Raw genomic sequence first — 17,564 nt, forward strand, 5'->3', positions numbered from 1 at the left:
AAAAACATTATTTTGTCTTAACCATACGCGGATATACATTTACAAAAAAGCATTGAATCAGAAATATTTTTTTATTATACTTACACTACTTATTTATTAATGTATTTATCTTTTACTTATTTTCTACTTTTTAATCTTAAGTTAGATATGTTAATTTGTAGTCTTTTTCTATTTATTTATTTTTTACGGCCACATTAACCTCCTGAGGGATTACAGGCAATCAGAATTAATAATCACTGCTGAGTAAATTAAATAATCTTAAATAGTTACATATTTTATCCCCGAGACAGTGCAAGTAAAGAAGACATGACATTTGAAAGAAATCTCATTAAGTAAACTAATATTACAGATGTGGCAAACATATTTTAGTAGCAGAAAAATATCAACATGAGGACTAAGTTATGAGGTAGAGGAGAAGGAGATAATCGACACACTAAAGACAAATCAATAAAGATTTGGAAACGATAAAAAAAAACATAGTTAAAAGCAGTTTTTTACTCAAACAAAACAGACATGGATAAACAAGAAAAATCTGAAAACCACCTTTTAATAGGCTCTCGATACAGGAGGTATCACACTGTACAATGTCATCAAATCAGAAACAATATATTTAATCCAATTTACAATACAGTGCAGCCGTACAGTACCAGTTTTCTGTCTGGACATGGAATCAAACAATGGTCTCTGACGATCCCAATCTGTTCCAAAATGTAGGACATATCCGTTTCAAAACATGATGATCCTTGATGAAGTGATCAATAACAAATATGAAATAACAGAGGTCATTACAATGTTTTAATTGACTCCACTGGAAGCAACTTTATAAATCAGTCAGAGGTCAAATGATGTTCACCTGATGAACGCCATTCCTCAACCAAATGCATGTGTCCTAAAGGGGGGTGTTTATTGATCATTGCAAGTCCACCCAGCTTCATTCACTTATAGCTTTTCTTCTGTGATCCAATCAATGGTCCCCCACAATTTAAAAACATATTATCATATAGCTTAAACATTTCCGCTTTTTTGCTCCCAGTTGCACCTTGGTCCATGACATTCCTCATTACATTTGTTAAAAACATATTTTTGCATCAGTGACACCAATTAGTGACTCACGATTCGATTAAGTATCGCTTTTTTTCAAAGTTGTGTCATGTGAAGTATTTGGGAATTACTTGAATAAGTTTGTGTTTGTTTTGGACTGAGGCACAGTGGTGAACACAGGAGGCACTGTGTGGATGTCTACACAGTAATTAGAAGAAACACGTTTAGTCCAATATTTGGTCAAGGAAAATATTTAGTTTTATCAACAACTAAAATCCATCAAACCTCAAGACGGTTTTCAAGACGGATGCCGTTGTCGTTTGTTGTCATTATTTTACATAACTTTTGTCTTCCTCTCGAGTGTCTTCTGTGTACAGTTTTAACTCTACCTTTAGTTTAACACAGGGCAACATTGTTTGTGCAAAGTGCTATATTGACCCAGTAACTGAAGTGCACAAGAAGCGGCATTTCAAACTCTGTTGTGAAACAGTTGTCAAACTTGTAAATGTTTGTTAACTCCTGCCACACTCATGTGCAACAGAGTCAAGCCGCCCAGTCCAACAGTGAGCATGACCCGTCCCTGTACTCGTGATACAACACCTCACATCACTTCTCTTATTTACCTTTCAACGTTACTCACCTGTTGCACCAAAGTGCCAACTTTCTCCTCCATATCGAGTTCAGAAATGAAAATGCTGTATTAAAGTTCACTTTTGCATACAGCATAATTCTGCACAAATTTGGCTGCATCAAAAAGAAACATAAAAAACACAAGTCAAGCTTCTAATAATGCCCCAACATTCTCAAGTGAACATAATAAAACTAGTTACAAAACCAAGGAGCCCTTTATAAAAATGATGACCTACACATAAATAAACAAATCAAAACAAACTGACCTAAGCTTATTTGAGTCGGAAATTGAAGTAACTACATTTAAATAAGACAATGGTAAATATTACAACTGCCAGCAATAAAGTGGGAGAAAAAAGTGTCAGAATCCTCTGAATATTCTAAAAAGACTTTCAAATTCAAGATGAACATCTTCATTATGAGAATTGGAATAAAACATATCCAAATTACATTGTAAGACAGAAAGAGCGAAAATAAAACTAGCATTGTCTTACACAATAACAAACATGGAAAAGTTTGACTGATCAGGTATATAACCTTCTCTATTTTCATATATTCATACTCAATATATTAATTATAAGAATTTATTCATCTAATATTTGCATGTATTTACTAAAGATTGTAATTGAATATAAATTAGGATAAATGCAGCCGCTTGCTTGCCCCAAAAACTTTCATTATATCGCTTTGGTGTTGGACCTCTGTGTTGTCTTTCGTTGGGGATGGGTCCAATAAAAAAATGTGACATTTGATTTGTTACATCAGGCAAATCATAAAAAAAAAATGAATAACATGTCTACTGGAGGTCTACGGCATCTTTAGTGCAAGTGACAATAGCCAGTTGTGTCGCCGAACTGTGGTCACTCTATGTTTTGGAATAAATTCTGTGTGATTTCGACCTGGAAAGTGTGTTCATCAGTGTAGTGTTTAGTTGGCAACTGTCACAGTCTTACTGGCCTGTTAACGGATTTGGCGAAGCCAATGTTATGGAGGTTGAGGAACAAGTTTGTAAAATCCAAAACTTGTTAAAGGCTTTTGAGTCACAGGAAATACATATTCTTTAGAGATTTGTCTCATTTTGGAGATTTGATATTAAATCATTTGCACTTGTCGCTGAGACGTTTGTGATGGAACACAGCTGTTACTGAATGAACAGGATTAGAGATCTGTGGGCGCACAAGTTCACTTAAAAATATGTCAGGCACCGGGTGAGGATGGATTTCCACTTGGCGAGCTCCAGTGGTCCCACGCTTCAGTCAGGTTATCTGTCCGTTTTCTTCAGGCACCAGAATAAAAAACATCCACCCAGCCACATTGTGTCGTCCTATCTCTCACCCACAGAGTCAGAGTCCATGTCGTTCAGTAGGTATATGTCTGTGTGACGAGGTATTCCCATTTGAAACTGAAAGAGAGAAAAAAGAGATGGCGTCGTTACGATTGAGATTGTTGTAAATTTATGAGAACATGAATAAAAAAAAAAAGATTGGCATTAAACTGATTCTTGAGCTTAAATGAATGATTCAACATGTAAACTAATGAAAATAATTAACAAAAAGAATATCATTTCTTAAATAATTAAGAAAAGCTCACAACTACCTGCTAAGTATACACATTGATCTTATTATAACCTGTGAAAATGTGGTGCTACTGCAGCTCATTTCAAAATCAGTGCTCAGTCTCATTAAAGAGGAAAACATGATCAATAATGTGTTTGATGAGGTAAATAAAAAAGGATCCAATCGGTTCACAATTGGAATTTGATTAAAAATCATAATATTGAATTGATTAGAGATTAATCAAAGGTGCTCACCTTGGGTCAAAATGCTACTTTCCTCTTTTAATCGTGGAAAATCCTGGAAGAGAGCATTTGTACTACAAACAGTGCTATGGACTACCAGTTACACTGATTAAATAAAAGGTAGAAATATGGAATTTTGATCCTTAACCCCTTGTAAATACATGGTTTACTTTTTAAGAAATGTGTAGGGAACCCCTTAAAACCAAACACATCTTTTCTATTTTACAATTTAACAGTTCATGTTAATATTAAACTAACATTAAGCTACTCTGTACTGTAGTTAGCAGGTTTTACAGTAAAGCAAGTTATCAGGTTGTGTAGTTTATTTATTGCAATAACATGTTGTCAAGAAATTGACACAATTCAGTAATTATGAAACATACAGATCACAAGTTTTCCTTTGACAGCCAGAAAGACAACGGCAACAATTGTCCATATAGCCATTATTCCCCATTTATTTTGGACACAGTGTTTTTCATTCAATAGCAAAGAACAGACACTTATTCCTTCAATGCCAAGAGCAGAAATGAGTGAGACACAATGTAGTGATGTTTACTACACTAATGTTTTCTCTCTAACAAGTCTAATGTGTGTGTTTGGTCTGTGTTGTTTCCATTGTTCTTGTCAGAAAGGTATTAATGCATTTCTGCCACTTGCAGCTGCACCTGGACCAAGACAAATGGCTCACCTCACTTGGATAATGTTCAGTCAGGTGCTTTAGTAAAGCATATATCGTATTTTTTATTTCCCTAACAAATTGGAAACATAAGGTGGTAACGAAGATAAAAACAAGAGTTTTTCTTCCCCCCGAAGTTATTCCAGAGATACTCATTATGTTGATAGGATCCTGGTACTAAAATAAAACAGCCACATTGGTCTGTCCAAAGCCAACAGGAAAAACTAAACAACAATGTGAGCTTCTTCCCCACCTCTCTGACACCTGATTACTGCTGCCTCATAGGAACAACAGGAAATAATTTTCACATTAAACGGCTGCTGCTTAACTTTATCCATTTTAGATGGACTGATAGCCGGTTGTGATGGCAGAACATGTGGTGTCTTCAGTCTGAGGGAGGAAGTGATGGCCCTTGGTGTATAACAGCTGGTATTAAAATTGTATTAGAAATGTTCAAATGTTCTTAAACATGTTATTGTTTCCCTTGCACTGGTTTATTAGATATGCCAACTTTTTGAGAAAAACAAGGCATATTTTAACCTTCATTTTGACCTGAAGTTCTACTGCCCTGCAAACTTGTTAAAAATCAATGTTGAGAAAGGAGAACAAGCAAGGAAAATGTATTTCCTTAAAACCACGTTAGAAAATCATTAGTTCTCAATAAACCATTAGAGCAATGGAAACAAACTTAATTTATAGATTCAGTTCATCAGAATTACAATAAATAGTGTCTACTTTGAAGTTGTCTACTTTGTCTACTATCTGTCCTGAATGAATTTTGTTGAAAGTTAAGACTCAGTCAAACTTGTCATGATGGGTTATATAACAAGTCTAGGCTTTCTTTGAACTTTTTTTGAATTCTTTGTCAGGATAATTACAAAAATGTTGACATTATTTTTAGGCTAACATAAAACTTGTAATTACATTTCTCTTTACAGAGCAGGACAAATATGCTGCAGTGTTGTCCTTTCAGGAATTTTAACTCCATAAATATAAAATGTACTTTATCCTGATGTTCTCCAAAGACATATGTTGGATAAAAACGTGGTGGATGAAGTTGTTTATTTTCCTTTGGACACCTTAGCTCTGTTAGTAGAGGGAACGAAATAACTGCTGTTTATGTTAAAAACGTCTCTTAATGATCAGTTTCCTACTAAATAAATTACATTTTACAAATAAGCTCACGCCAGGGTGTTGAGCAACCTGCGCTGCTTCCTTCCTGATTATTTAGGCACTGAAAATAGCCTCTGAGGACAAGGCTGGAGTCACATAAAGCTTCACTCATTTGAGGAGGCATATTTCATTCAGACTTTTTGTATAGAACCAACTTCTGCATGATACTGAAACTTTTTACTAAAACTTCTCTGACATGTTAGACTGGAATCCGCTCACAGCATTAAACCCCTGAAAATAAGAGTTATGTTCTCTTTGAATTATTAGGCGTTTTTTCAATTACTTCATGCAAAATCCAGTGAGTTAGACAACAAGCTACAAGGAGGCTTAGAGAGATGAGAAGGTAGTTGAATGATGTTGAGGTAGAGTGGAGATCCTAGCAGAAGCAGCAGCTCCTCCCCCTCCCACCAGGACACTGGCAGGTGAGACTATGTAAGAGGTCTTACACAGTACTCACAAAGTACTTGATGAAGCTAATATTAGTCAGAGACAATGTCATGTATGAGTCTGGAAAATATTACTTTACGTCTCTCTTACGTAACAGAAACAGAACTGAAAATAAGCCAGGCTGATACTGTGTTTGAAGCAATATAAACAACAGCAAACATGATTTCTTTCAAATAGTGTGTATGATATGCTACATATCATACATCTGTTCAGATTTAGTTATATAAAAAAATATTTATACTTGAAAAATGGTTATATTGTGTTTTCTTCTTTGCTGCTCTGGCACTCCCCACAGACTGTATATAAAGATATAAAGATGGACGGTGAGTCTCCACTTCCTCCCACTATCCACAAATTAAGCCAAAACATCCCAGATTCGAAAACTGCCATCTGGCATCTAGGCAAACCTTCATGTTGTCCATCTTTATATACAGTCTATGGTCCTTTCACAGGCAGCCAAACTTTAAACTTGTTTTACAGCAGTATGTCCCAGACATTGTGACTACGGTTTTAGTTCAGTAAAGTAGGATGTGTTGGTGTTAGCTGGAGTCTTACAATCACTGGATCGTCTATATAAAACTCTGGCATCCAACTCACAACTGCTTAAGTATGTGACAACCCAAAACACTGCTGGGAAAGTATCCTCTCAGGGACCGTTTGGTAACACAAGTTGAGCTGCTATTTCTTCACATCTTGGACATTATATTTTGAAAAAGTCTGGAAGTTGTTATTTAAAGATTATGATAATTAAAGCAATTTGAGTTATATTGTTTGTTGTATAAACACTTTTCAGCAAAGTTTGCGACAGTTGTTGTCTTTGAGGATTGTAACAATTGTTGATTTGTCAAAATATGCACATATATTCATTAGAGGTAAACTCAAGCATAAATTATTCACATCTAACATGCTGCGCTGGTGTGGTATTAGTAAGTTTGATCCAATTTTCTAAAATGCAACAAACTTCCATACCCAGTCCAACACAGAAGCAAACACGTGACATTAGCAGAGAAGGTGCTTTCAAGATCCTATGTGATCTCGGGAAAGTCCTGGTTGTGTACAGGGCTCAGAGTCTCCAATAGGACAGAGGAATGCTGGTGGTTACTGTCCTGTCCAGCTTTAGGAGTCGTACTCTGACTGCTCCTCAATCAACAGAGCAGGTCGCTTTCTTACCCTGCTGCTAAAGTCCAGGCAGGAAACCCCCAAAGCAACCAGACAGTGCCAAACCTGCAGACAACGACAAAGGAGAGAAAGGTCACGAAACAGTAAGTCTGAAAACAAATGGGAGTCAATGTCTGGCTGCACTAATAACTCACCAGGTAGCATACGAAGCACAGATAGGCTACAGAGAGAAGAGAAGCGATGACGTAGAGGAGCACGCTGTTCAGCGCTGTCACATAAACCACCACAAAGTACATGTTGATTGCACAGACCAGCAGGATGACGATGCCCCCGGAAATCTTCCACACCCTAAAGAAAACAGGCAGGCACGTATTCAGCCACTGAGAAATAGTAGATTTTCTCAAAATAACAGGTTCCTGAGAATTAATTTGAATGTAATGTAATTCATCAGGACTATTATTATCTTGCATCATCATCTTTACTGTTACACTACTGAATAAATCTCTCGTTTCTGTAAAAAGTAACGGCCTGTCTGTCAACAGGGTGTTTTTAATATACGGTTCAACTTAATTATCTGACAGCACCGGCAAAGTTAAATAAGAGAATTATCAATGGATAACTAAACTCAGACCTAAACCACAACAAATCACTTGGCTAATTTTAAAGTTGGACCAACTTTGATCCTGTCTGTCTGTATTAAAGGTTTCTCAATAGTCCCTTATCCGTTAGACCGCAAACTTTGCAGGTGTACAGCTGATTCTGATTCTGAGGATCCAAGGAAGTAGAGTCGATTTTATGATATGACGATGAGCAGCTCTTGAGCAAGCTTAAAAAAATGCTGATTATATACATTTTATTCGATGTAGCAAGATAAAGACATATGATCATAAAGTTTGATTGATAATTGACTTTTAGTGCAGTGCAGCACTTGGACTAGTTATGGCATTTTTTTTTTTTTTACATGTGGTTGTTAACTATGTGATATAGGTTTTCTTTAGAAAGATACTCTGCTGACAGCCAGACAGTAAGTGTCTTGCTGATGTTGGTAACTGTTCGGTCAATGAACAATACAGTTCAAGAAATACTACTTATAAATACAGTATGTACTCATGAGAAAGTCATCTATGTGTCAAACATGTAGAAAGAATTTCACTCACATTCCATTTGCAAAGTCGTTCATTATGGACGTCAGGCTGGTGAAAGTCAGAATTGGGATCAAAGCAAATGGAAGCTGTTGGATAGAAAAAAAAAAGGTGAATATTTTACAGGATTATGCTCCAAACAATAAAAGAAGGATAAGTATGATAAACTGGGCTATAGGTTGAGTAAGAGCAGAATAAAGAGCTTTTTACACATTTGATTTTGAGAGATTTTTTCTGGACGCCTGGACTAACCTGCATGCTTTGAAGCACGTTGAGAAAGTCATTCATGCCTGTCAGATGCTGAACGTCCTGGAAAATGGCTACAAGCAGAGTTGGCGTGATGGCAATGGAGCGGGTCAGCAGCACCCGCGCAAAACGGGACCATCGCAGGTTCAGGAAACCCTAAGAAAACAAGACAACACAAGGATAGGTATACACATCTAGCTGTAATGCTAGTTTTTTACCCATTTACATCTGCTTTAAAATGCCTGATTAGAATTAAATAAACAATAATGAAAGCAAAGCTACCAACAAACAGGCATTCCTACCTCCATGACAAACTGCCCAGAGTAAGTGCCTGTCATAGTGGAGCTCTGTCCAGCTGCCAGGATCCCTATGGCCCAGATGAAGAGAGCCGCAGGGCCGAAGACACAGCCCAGAACCACTCCCTGAACAAAGATAAACAAAAAATGAATTATTGTCATTATACATCAACTTACTCTGGCTATCTATAGAGAGAGAAGTGAGACGTGGTTATTATACACCTGATAGATCAAGATTTCTTTTCTTTCAAACTTTATTTGGTCACCTTTCCACTGTAAACATTATCCAGCCTATTGAACTTAAAGTGAGTGACAGCAGAGGTCAGCTCATCCCTCATATGCCTCTACTCAACCACAATAAGAGGACACACCTGATTGGGGGTGCAGAGCCCTCAGATAAAATATGATGTGCTGGCCAACAATAAATAATCCTGGGAAATTTATTTAGCTTGTCCTTCGGTACCTAAAATCAGACTGGATCTGTTATCTCAGTAAATCAGAATTAGGTTTTCTCTTATGATTAAAAGGTCCAGTGTGTAAGATATAGATGAAAGGGATCTATTGGCAGAAATTTTATATAAAATAATCCTAGTGATGGTTTAACAAGTGCGTTTCATCTGAATTGTGCAAATTGTGGGTTTCTTCACCCTAGAATTGGCCCTTTATATTTAAAAACATTATATTTACATCACGAGTGGGACCTCTGAATGGAGGCCGCCATGTTTTTTAAAGTCTTCCAGACTGGACAAACTAAACACCTTTTAAGATTCTATAATAACTGAATTCTACCACAGGTTATCTTTCATGGTTTGCAGGGGAGGATGAAGTGCGTGTTATTCAGCTGCAACATGCAAGTTCACCAGTAGATCTCACTAAATTCCACACACTGAACCTTTAAGGTTTCAGTCACTATGCCCTGACATACCCCTTTGTAGATGTCCACCTCCAATGTTTCGTTGTTCGCTGGGAAGAGATCTGCGTGAGGACTGCCGGTAGCGTTGCACTGCTCACGCTACAACCAGGAAAAAAGAACATCCAATAAGCAACAAGTTAATGTCAACAGTCCTGAGCCCAAAACATTTACATCACTGTATTGCAGATGACAGACACAAGCTTCAGCAGTGCTTAGCAAAGAGTAATTCATTTTAGTGTATACCCACCACTTGGATATTTGTCTTATCATAAAAGGCTTCAGCAAAGACCGCCACGACAAAGACGTTGATGAGAAAAGAGATGAACAGAGCGACCGTTGACTCGATGAAATAATACTTGTTGGCTTCTTTGACCTCCTTCTTGTTCTTGCGGTCGATGTCCCGAGACTGGTATTTGAAGGAATAAATAAGAAAACTGTTTTTATTTTAGCCAATGAAATTAATACTTTTTCTAAATGACATTTCATATTATTGTGACTTATGTATTCCTTTAGGTTGAATTCATATCAGATGTGTTTCTAACCTTGACCAGCGCCGAGTGCAGGTAGATGTTGTGGGGCATGATGACGGCTCCTACAATTCCCACAGCCTGCTCCAGCTGCAAAGGCCCACAGCCGGCACAGTACGGTACAAACATCCCTTTCAGCAGCTGCCCTTGGTCTGGCCCTGCCACAACATACTAAAGACAGGCAAAAAGTTAAATATGTAAGGGTGTAATGAACGTCTCTAAAAATGTGTGAGATGTGACTTCAATCACATTTCAAAACGTAAGGGAACCATACCTCATAACCAAAGCTAATAGCCATTACAGTGATAAGAAAGCCAAAGAAAGCCTCCAGTTTCCTCAGGCCTACGAAGAAATACAAACTGGGTCAACACTGAGATGCACAATATTTCAAGCACCGACTGGAAGTTAGTGGTTGTATATGTACAGGAGAAAAAACACATACCATATTTGTCAAGAAAGAGGAAGACAAATGTGTCTGTGATGGTGATGAGGACTCCTGCCCATAGTGGGATCCTGGAGGAGAAAAAAAGCAAATAACATTTTTCTTCAGTATTTTCAGTATCAGTATTCTCATTAATGGGGAAAAAAATGGGAAATTATTTGCAACTACTTTCAAGGATAAGTACAAAAACAGATATTACCTGCCCACAGAGAGGAGGTTGAGCGCGATGGCACAGCCGATGACCTCCTGCATGTCTGAGCCAATAATGGCCAATTCGACCATCAACCAAAGGAGGATACGAGGAACCTGAAAAAGCAAATTATTTAAGATATAATCAGAGTTTAGCAAATAAAATAAGCTGACAGACTTTAATAAAGTATTTTTATAATTATATTTTAGGGTACCTCTCTAGTTCACAGAGGTAATTCCACAAATCAAAGAGTAGGAAATCAATAATGCAGAATTCATGATGACAAATATAACCGCTGGCAAAATAAAAGTGCATGTATACACAGGAAATAAATGTGTGAAGCTCACTGTAGGATACTGGCGGTTGCAGACTTCAGCCAGGTGCATCCCTGTTACGACCCCGAGGCGTGCAGCTAACCTCTGCAGCAGCAGCCCAATAATGGTGGCTAACAGCAGCACCCATAGAAGCTAAGAAAAGACAAAATCAGGACAAAACTTCTTATAGATTAAAATGAAAGATGCCGGTAAGAAACATCTTCTTTTTTTCCTTTTTCAGAAAATAAGCTGATGGCATTGATAGTGATGGCAAAAAGGCTTTTGTTCAGATAACAAAAATAGAAAGAAAGACACATTTTACAACAAGCAATTAATTTGCCTTCATTATAGTTCAAAGTTAGGGGTTGTAGATTTTCTCTGTTTTACAATCCATAACTATGACCAGCAATGTAAACTACTGAGCCATGGCAGCAGTCTTCTTTGGATTTCTCACCTTGAAGCCAGCTTTAGCTCCAGACTGCAGGTCAGACTCAATGTTCCCTGGATCCAGGTAAGCGATACTCATCAAGAACCCTGGTCCAGTAAAGGCCCAGAGTTTACGGAAACTGAAGACCTGGACGAAAGACAACACGATTGTATTTTTCTAACTGATGTTGCAATTTGAATAATATAATTTAATAGATCCAAGTCCATTATTTACTTTGCTTTTAAAACATGAAACCGTCATGGTCAGTACCTGGTTGGCGCTCTCAGGAATTGGCACCTTGTCTTCAAAGTATGTGGTGAAGGGCTCTTCCTCGGCCACAGGTGAGGCAGGAGGAGAGATGGAGCTGTACTGGTTTGTCTCGATTCCATCATCCTGAGGGGAGTCCTCTAACAAAACCACAGAATTAAAAACAAATTGCAGTTTGTGATAAGACAAAAAAACATTCCATCTACCAAATTCATCTCACTATTTGAGGTTCTATTAGAGAAAACCGCTGAGAGTGCAGAGCTCATCCGTAGTTTTGAACATTATTATCACATACCAGCCTAACTGGTACTATTAAAACTCAAAGCTGAAAATTACTCACCGTTTATTTAATGGATAATGCTTTCAGAATCGTTTTAGCAGCAAAAACCCAACGTGGGCCATGGCTACGATGGATTTGTTTTAGCATATATTAACTTCTAAAGAGAGAAATACAGCAGATCTACACAGAACTGCTCTGCTTAAAAGACATTTCCACCTTCTTTTTTAAAAGCATGAAACACAGCTTTGATCAAGCTCCACGTAAAAGGTTTGAGCCAGAGTATGTGAGACTCATCTGGGATCCAGGAGCTTTATTAAAACAGACTACATACACTTTAAAATTAAGAGATTTCTGAAAGTTGAATGAACATATGAAATATCTTATCAATGATAAGCTAAAATCACTTTACACATTCATTTCAAAAATTCTACCAAAGTGATTTAGAGTATGACTTTAAATGACATGTGTTTAGTTGTTCAGTAATAACATGTTATTAAGAAATTATTCTAAACCTCAATGCCTGAGAAAACAATGAAGGAAAACATCAGTGAATAACTAAATTCTCAAGTGGGATCAAATCTGTAATTACTGTTTAACATCGTTGACTAAATAATTATTATGAGTCCTTAAGCTGTAGACGTCCTGTACAACTCACTGAGGTTGGACCTTTCCTTCCTTTCTCGCGCCATCTCCAGCTCACTGCTGGTTCCAAAGTCCACTGCTCTCTAACAGTGTCACTGCTTTGATATGAATCAGCTTTTATTGTGCTTTTTTTCTCTCATTAGATGTCACAACATTCTGACATCGTGTCTCTACAAGTGACCTGCCAGGAGAGAGAAGTGATGACAGCTTGGGATTCACCAAAATAACAAAACCCCGGGAGAAAAAAAATCTCCGGCCTGCCCTTAACCCTTTCTCAAATCCAACAGCATCACATGAGCAGCAATAAAGGTCTTAACTATGAGGAACAACAGCATTCATGCTTTTAAACAAAAACACAATTTTTTATCCAAACTAAATATTCTAGCATCAGGAATAAAGAGAATAGATCTCCCTTTATTTGTGGGCATTTTAAAAAGTTATGGTGTTTGTTAAAATGTACTGTAAAGTATTGTTATAAGCATGCACATGGATGCCTGTCCAGAGGGTTTAATGTGAGACAGCACAGCAGGTGTGTTTATAAGGCGATGATCATGTTTCTGTTATCTGAGGCCGTTACCTTCGAGGATGTCTCCATCCTGCTCGGCCTTCATTAAGGCAAGCTGAGGGATCCCTGGGAAATTGAGGGATGGATATCAGCCCCCTGCAAAAAGACAACAGTGGTTACACAACCTGAATGAGCCTGAAGCACCTGACTGTTGAGGAGTAAACAGTAATTTTCATGCTACCTTAGTGATGCTTTAGTCTCTAAAACTAACTGTAGCAGCCGATTGTCAAACAGATAAACGTATCAAATCAAACTTCGAATTATACTAATCAAAGGGCCACTGTTGCACCATGGGTTGTGGTGTACGCGGATGGGAAAAACATAGTGTCCAAACAGATGTCCAGTTTCTGCGAAAAGCGTGGTTTTATATAACCAAACAGCGAGCAAACAAAGAACAAAGAAAATTCCTGTGCCTCTCCCGCTCCGGTAAAAAACCATTTGCCCACCCAGGTGCATGCTGGTCCCTTACCGACAGCCTACCTATATAACTTCAGGTGCCCCCCTACCGTGCCCAAATGAAACAAAACACAAATAATAAACAAGAAACACCTAAAGTAAACAAATAATAAACTAGAATACTAATAGAAATCTAATCATAATGAAATCAAGCAAATTGACTGAGAATAACCAAAAAACTAAATACTCACTAAACAAAATAATAAACTAAACAGCACTAAGTACTACAACTAAATAAATAGCTCCAACACTAACAGCTATCAATCTGACAACCACACCAAGAGTGAGCAACTTCAATGACAGTGCAACATTGTGTTCTCTTTTTCTGTATTTTTTTTTTTAATAAAAAATTATATGAAATCACATGTCATAAAAATGAAGGAGCAACATCAACCACAAGAATGCTGACCGAGAACAGGAAACATCCAGTTTCACTTCCACAACCATTCTTACAACACTCCTCATAAACTCTACTTAACAGTTTTTCTTAACAAAGAAAGTTTCAGTTTCACAGAGAGGACACCATGTTCTCTGAGGTAGTGTGAGGCTCGTCTGGAGCATGACTCTGTTGCCATGTGACGCCTAAGAAGGGTGGAGGCAGCAGACAGAGCAGCCCTACCCGACAGTCAAGGTTTCCATGTCAGTCATGTGCTCAGAGATAAAACCATTATCAATGTGACCGGTTGTTTGATAGTTTCGTCAATAGCAGCAGGTGATTAAAAAGCAATGGAACTTGATGAATAGATTTGTTAACAGCAAAATTTGTTGTTTCTTATTTTACCACAGAAAAATAATGTCAAAATCAATTTCCACTGGACAAGTCTTCATGTCTGAAGACTTGCGTTTTCACTGAACACTGAACACTAATAATAACATTATAATACTTTTGGGAACAGCAGAAGAGATTAGTTGTTGCTGATCTAGTCATGTGACCCAAGTCTGATCATATTCTCAAAGTAAATGTTTGCCTGATTGGAGCTAGAAGGCAGATTTCAGTGTGCGGTTATTTTTGATTTTGAGTTCACTGCCTTTGTCTTAGAATTTGGTTGAAGCTGTCTACATGCATTATGCTACTTTCTTTTTCACAAAAAACTAAACACATCAGTCAAGTGCCTTTTCTTATCTGTCACATGAGGATCAATGTAAAATATACTGTATGTTTTATATGGGTCATGATGTGACCTTGAGTCCAGTCCTGATTGTGTAACTTTATTTGATTGTGTCAGCAGCACAAATCCTTCAAATTCCATGGGCACCCACATGTTTGTGACTGAAAAAGTCTGTTGCAAAGAAGTTGACATGTTTGTATTAATAATGTTCTTAAAACAGCAGCTATATGATGTTCTTTTAAAAAACACCAACTTATGGGATCAATTACATGATTCATTTTGATGCTACCAAACGTTGGCTGGTCAAGGTTGTGGATCTAAATTTAAAAGTAAACCAACTAAAGACATGTCATAGTCATCCATCTAACTCCTCACAATGACCTTGGCCTTTAACAACAACAGAGGGGCCTGATCTGCACAGAACAGATTTTACAATCACTACTGTGAATCTACGACAACTCCCAAACTGACATATGATCACTGTTACACCCCATCCAACCATTACAGGCTTTTACTCTTCATGAGAAAGAATATCAAAAATGAAGCAATGCCAAACAGAAGAAAAATCATAACAATTTTATATTTAATCTTCTTATTAACCTCAGCTGCAGTTTCTAACATCACTTTTGATATAATTCACACTTCAGATACTTTCTTCTATTTCATGAGGACTCAGATGTAGCAACAAATCATCATACCTTAACTCAAGCACCAACACAGCTCTAGTTCAACCCAACAGCCAATCAGCCGTCATGAGGGTAAAACAATCAGTCGTCGCTGATGCTACCAACCAAGAAATGTAATGTTCAGGGACTTGGCTCTTGGCTCATCAAAAGCACGGTGAAACCTCACTAGCATCGGACTAATGAATTCACATTTCCTTGTGTTCATGAGCTTTCTGAGATTCATAGCAAATGTTTATGGAAGATCAACTTTTCAAACAAGATACAAATACTCAAGGTGGTTATAAAGAGGTGGTTGTAAATGAATACATATTACACAATTAGGCATGACGATAGATTACATTACAGTATGCACCAATCATCACTGTGTAAACTTAACTCCCTTCCAACACATACTGAATTCATTACCTAACATAGGCAGTGATAACATTGTGTATGTAAATACCTTGAACTAGGGCCTAAGAGACACAGGAGAAGACTGTATTTATGTAGCAATACTACTCTTACTGAGGGGGAGTTTCCCACACAGAATCACTTAATTATAAGATGCGCGAAGGAAGAAAAGTACAGTAAGAACAACATGTCTTTCAAACGGCGATAACAGCTTGTTATCAGTTTGGCAGCTCTTATAAATTCTTGTTATTGATCAATTTCTTAATTATCAGTTACTCTGTGAACTGATTAAAGCTGCTCAAAACAAAGCTGTCCAATGATAAACAGCAAATCCCCACATCTAAGAAGCCATAACCAGAGAAAATCTATCACAAGTGTTGCTTCAGACACTCATGGAAGCCTTTTCTTTTCCTAGCACTCTGGAAGGGGATATCGTTTTTCCAGAAACCCTTGTTCTGCCTTTGCTCTAAAACTGAGACGCTTTATTTTCACGCCTACGAGTCTGATGTTTGCCTTTTCTACCAGTCACTGTAAAACGTGACATCATTTCTCGGTATCTAGCTCATGACAGTGAAGAGACTAGGACAGTGGCCGGTACACTGTCAAGAAACTTTTAACCTCAAGTTCACTTGACAACATGTTGTGTCTGTGATATTCTCCAGCTCCACTGTGTATAAGGTGAGCTTCAACACCTACATACTGACGTAAGAATCTAAGTAGAACATTTCCAGGTGATTGGAGAGATTTGTAAGAGTTGAAGAAGGAGAAGCAATCCCTGGATTGGCATTCACACTGAGAAGGAAACCGATAATCCTGTTAATAATTCAAACTTAATTCATTCATTACTTTAGGGATTGTCAGGATGAACATGTGTCTTGGACCTTTAACACAACAACTTGCTCACGGTTCCAGTCCAACACACCGCTGTATTGTGTGAATACAGACTGACAGCAGCACAACCCCGCTACACGTCCCTCTTGTGCTAGTGAACGAGTCAGTGGAAATTATTTAGTCTCAGAGTGAGTGGTCGTTATGATCTGATCAGATTTAAGAGGCTTGACCTCTCGTCCTGGTCACCTGGCCACTGGGTGCAGCGGAACTGGGAAAGACACCAGAGCCCACGCGCACATTAACCATGTAAGTTAAACATGTATGAACCAGAGCAGCTGGTGCCATCACCTTCAAAAATAAATTTAACGTTATCACTGTGAGGTCCCATCAAGCTAACCAGTTCCCATGACATGTTAGCTGTGTGTGTCTGCCGCAGCCGCCGCCCTCGTTAAAGTATGAAAACGCTCCTACCTTGTTTGCCGTTATGGGGGGGTTTGGTACCACGCTGAGTTTTCACGGTTCCAGCTGCTTATAAGCTGAAAACACACGTGTGAACCCTGAGTTAGCTCAGGAAGTAGCACGTTAGCGACGCTAAATTCTGACAAAGTCGTATGTGTGCGAGCAACATCCTCTGCGCACGCGCACTGGACCTGCGCTTTTCTGATTGGACAAGAGTTACTTTGAGTCTTTATTCCGCTGAGGAAGTTTGTCAGGCTCACAGGGCACAAAGCCTGTCAGACTAAACCCAGGGAGAATACTCTTAGTGATAGTGATAACCTGTGAAACTACAGAACTAGTAAAACTCAGTAAAATGTTTGTTTTTTTCAATAATGTTGAAATTAACTATTGTAAAAGTACAACACTGATGAGAATTTGCTGTCGAGTGTTAAAGCATGACATGTAAAGTTGAGCATCTCAAGTTTGTACATAAATACAGTACTTAGGGTAAATGTAACT

The 17,564-nt window shown here is 37.9% G+C and overlaps 1 protein-coding gene across 1 annotated transcript; it reads right to left on the reverse strand.

Annotated features, from left to right (window-relative positions):
- Positions 1-527: 527 nt before the first annotated feature.
- Positions 528-17,237, reverse strand: LOC133964795 (natural resistance-associated macrophage protein 2-like). Its single transcript, XM_062399040.1, has 17 exons — positions 17,079-17,237; positions 13,148-13,231; positions 11,652-11,788; positions 11,409-11,528; positions 10,988-11,107; positions 10,650-10,756; positions 10,451-10,521; positions 10,283-10,350; positions 10,024-10,179; positions 9,729-9,887; positions 9,494-9,580; positions 8,575-8,694; positions 8,279-8,428; positions 8,042-8,115; positions 7,079-7,232; positions 6,936-6,989; positions 528-3,073 (listed from the first exon to the last, which is right to left on the reverse strand). Exons 2-17 carry the CDS (start codon positions 13,179-13,181, stop codon positions 2,996-2,998), a joined length of 1,689 nt encoding a protein of 562 aa, XP_062255024.1. The 5' UTR covers positions 13,182-13,231; positions 17,079-17,237; the 3' UTR covers positions 528-2,995.
- Positions 17,238-17,564: the final 327 nt, after the last annotated feature.

Source organism: Platichthys flesus, chromosome 2, assembly GCF_949316205.1.
Source record: "Platichthys flesus chromosome 2, fPlaFle2.1, whole genome shotgun sequence".
NCBI lineage: Eukaryota > Metazoa > Chordata > Actinopteri > Pleuronectiformes > Pleuronectidae > Platichthys > Platichthys flesus.

What these genes read in the sequence shown, in the direction of transcription:
- LOC133964795 (XM_062399040.1), bottom strand. Translation starts at nt 13,181, where the DNA reads ATGAAGGCCGAGCAGGATGGAGACATCCTCGAAG. An exon ending in GAGCTAAAGCTGGCTTCAAG is followed by an intron (nt 11,108 to 11,408) that starts GTGAGAAATCCA and finishes GTCTTTTCTTAG; the next exon opens with CTTCTATGGGTGCTGCTGTT. An exon ending in TGTGCTTCGTATGCTACCTG is followed by an intron (nt 6,990 to 7,078) that starts GTGAGTTATTAG and finishes CGTTGTCTGCAG; the next exon opens with GTTTGGCACTGTCTGGTTGC.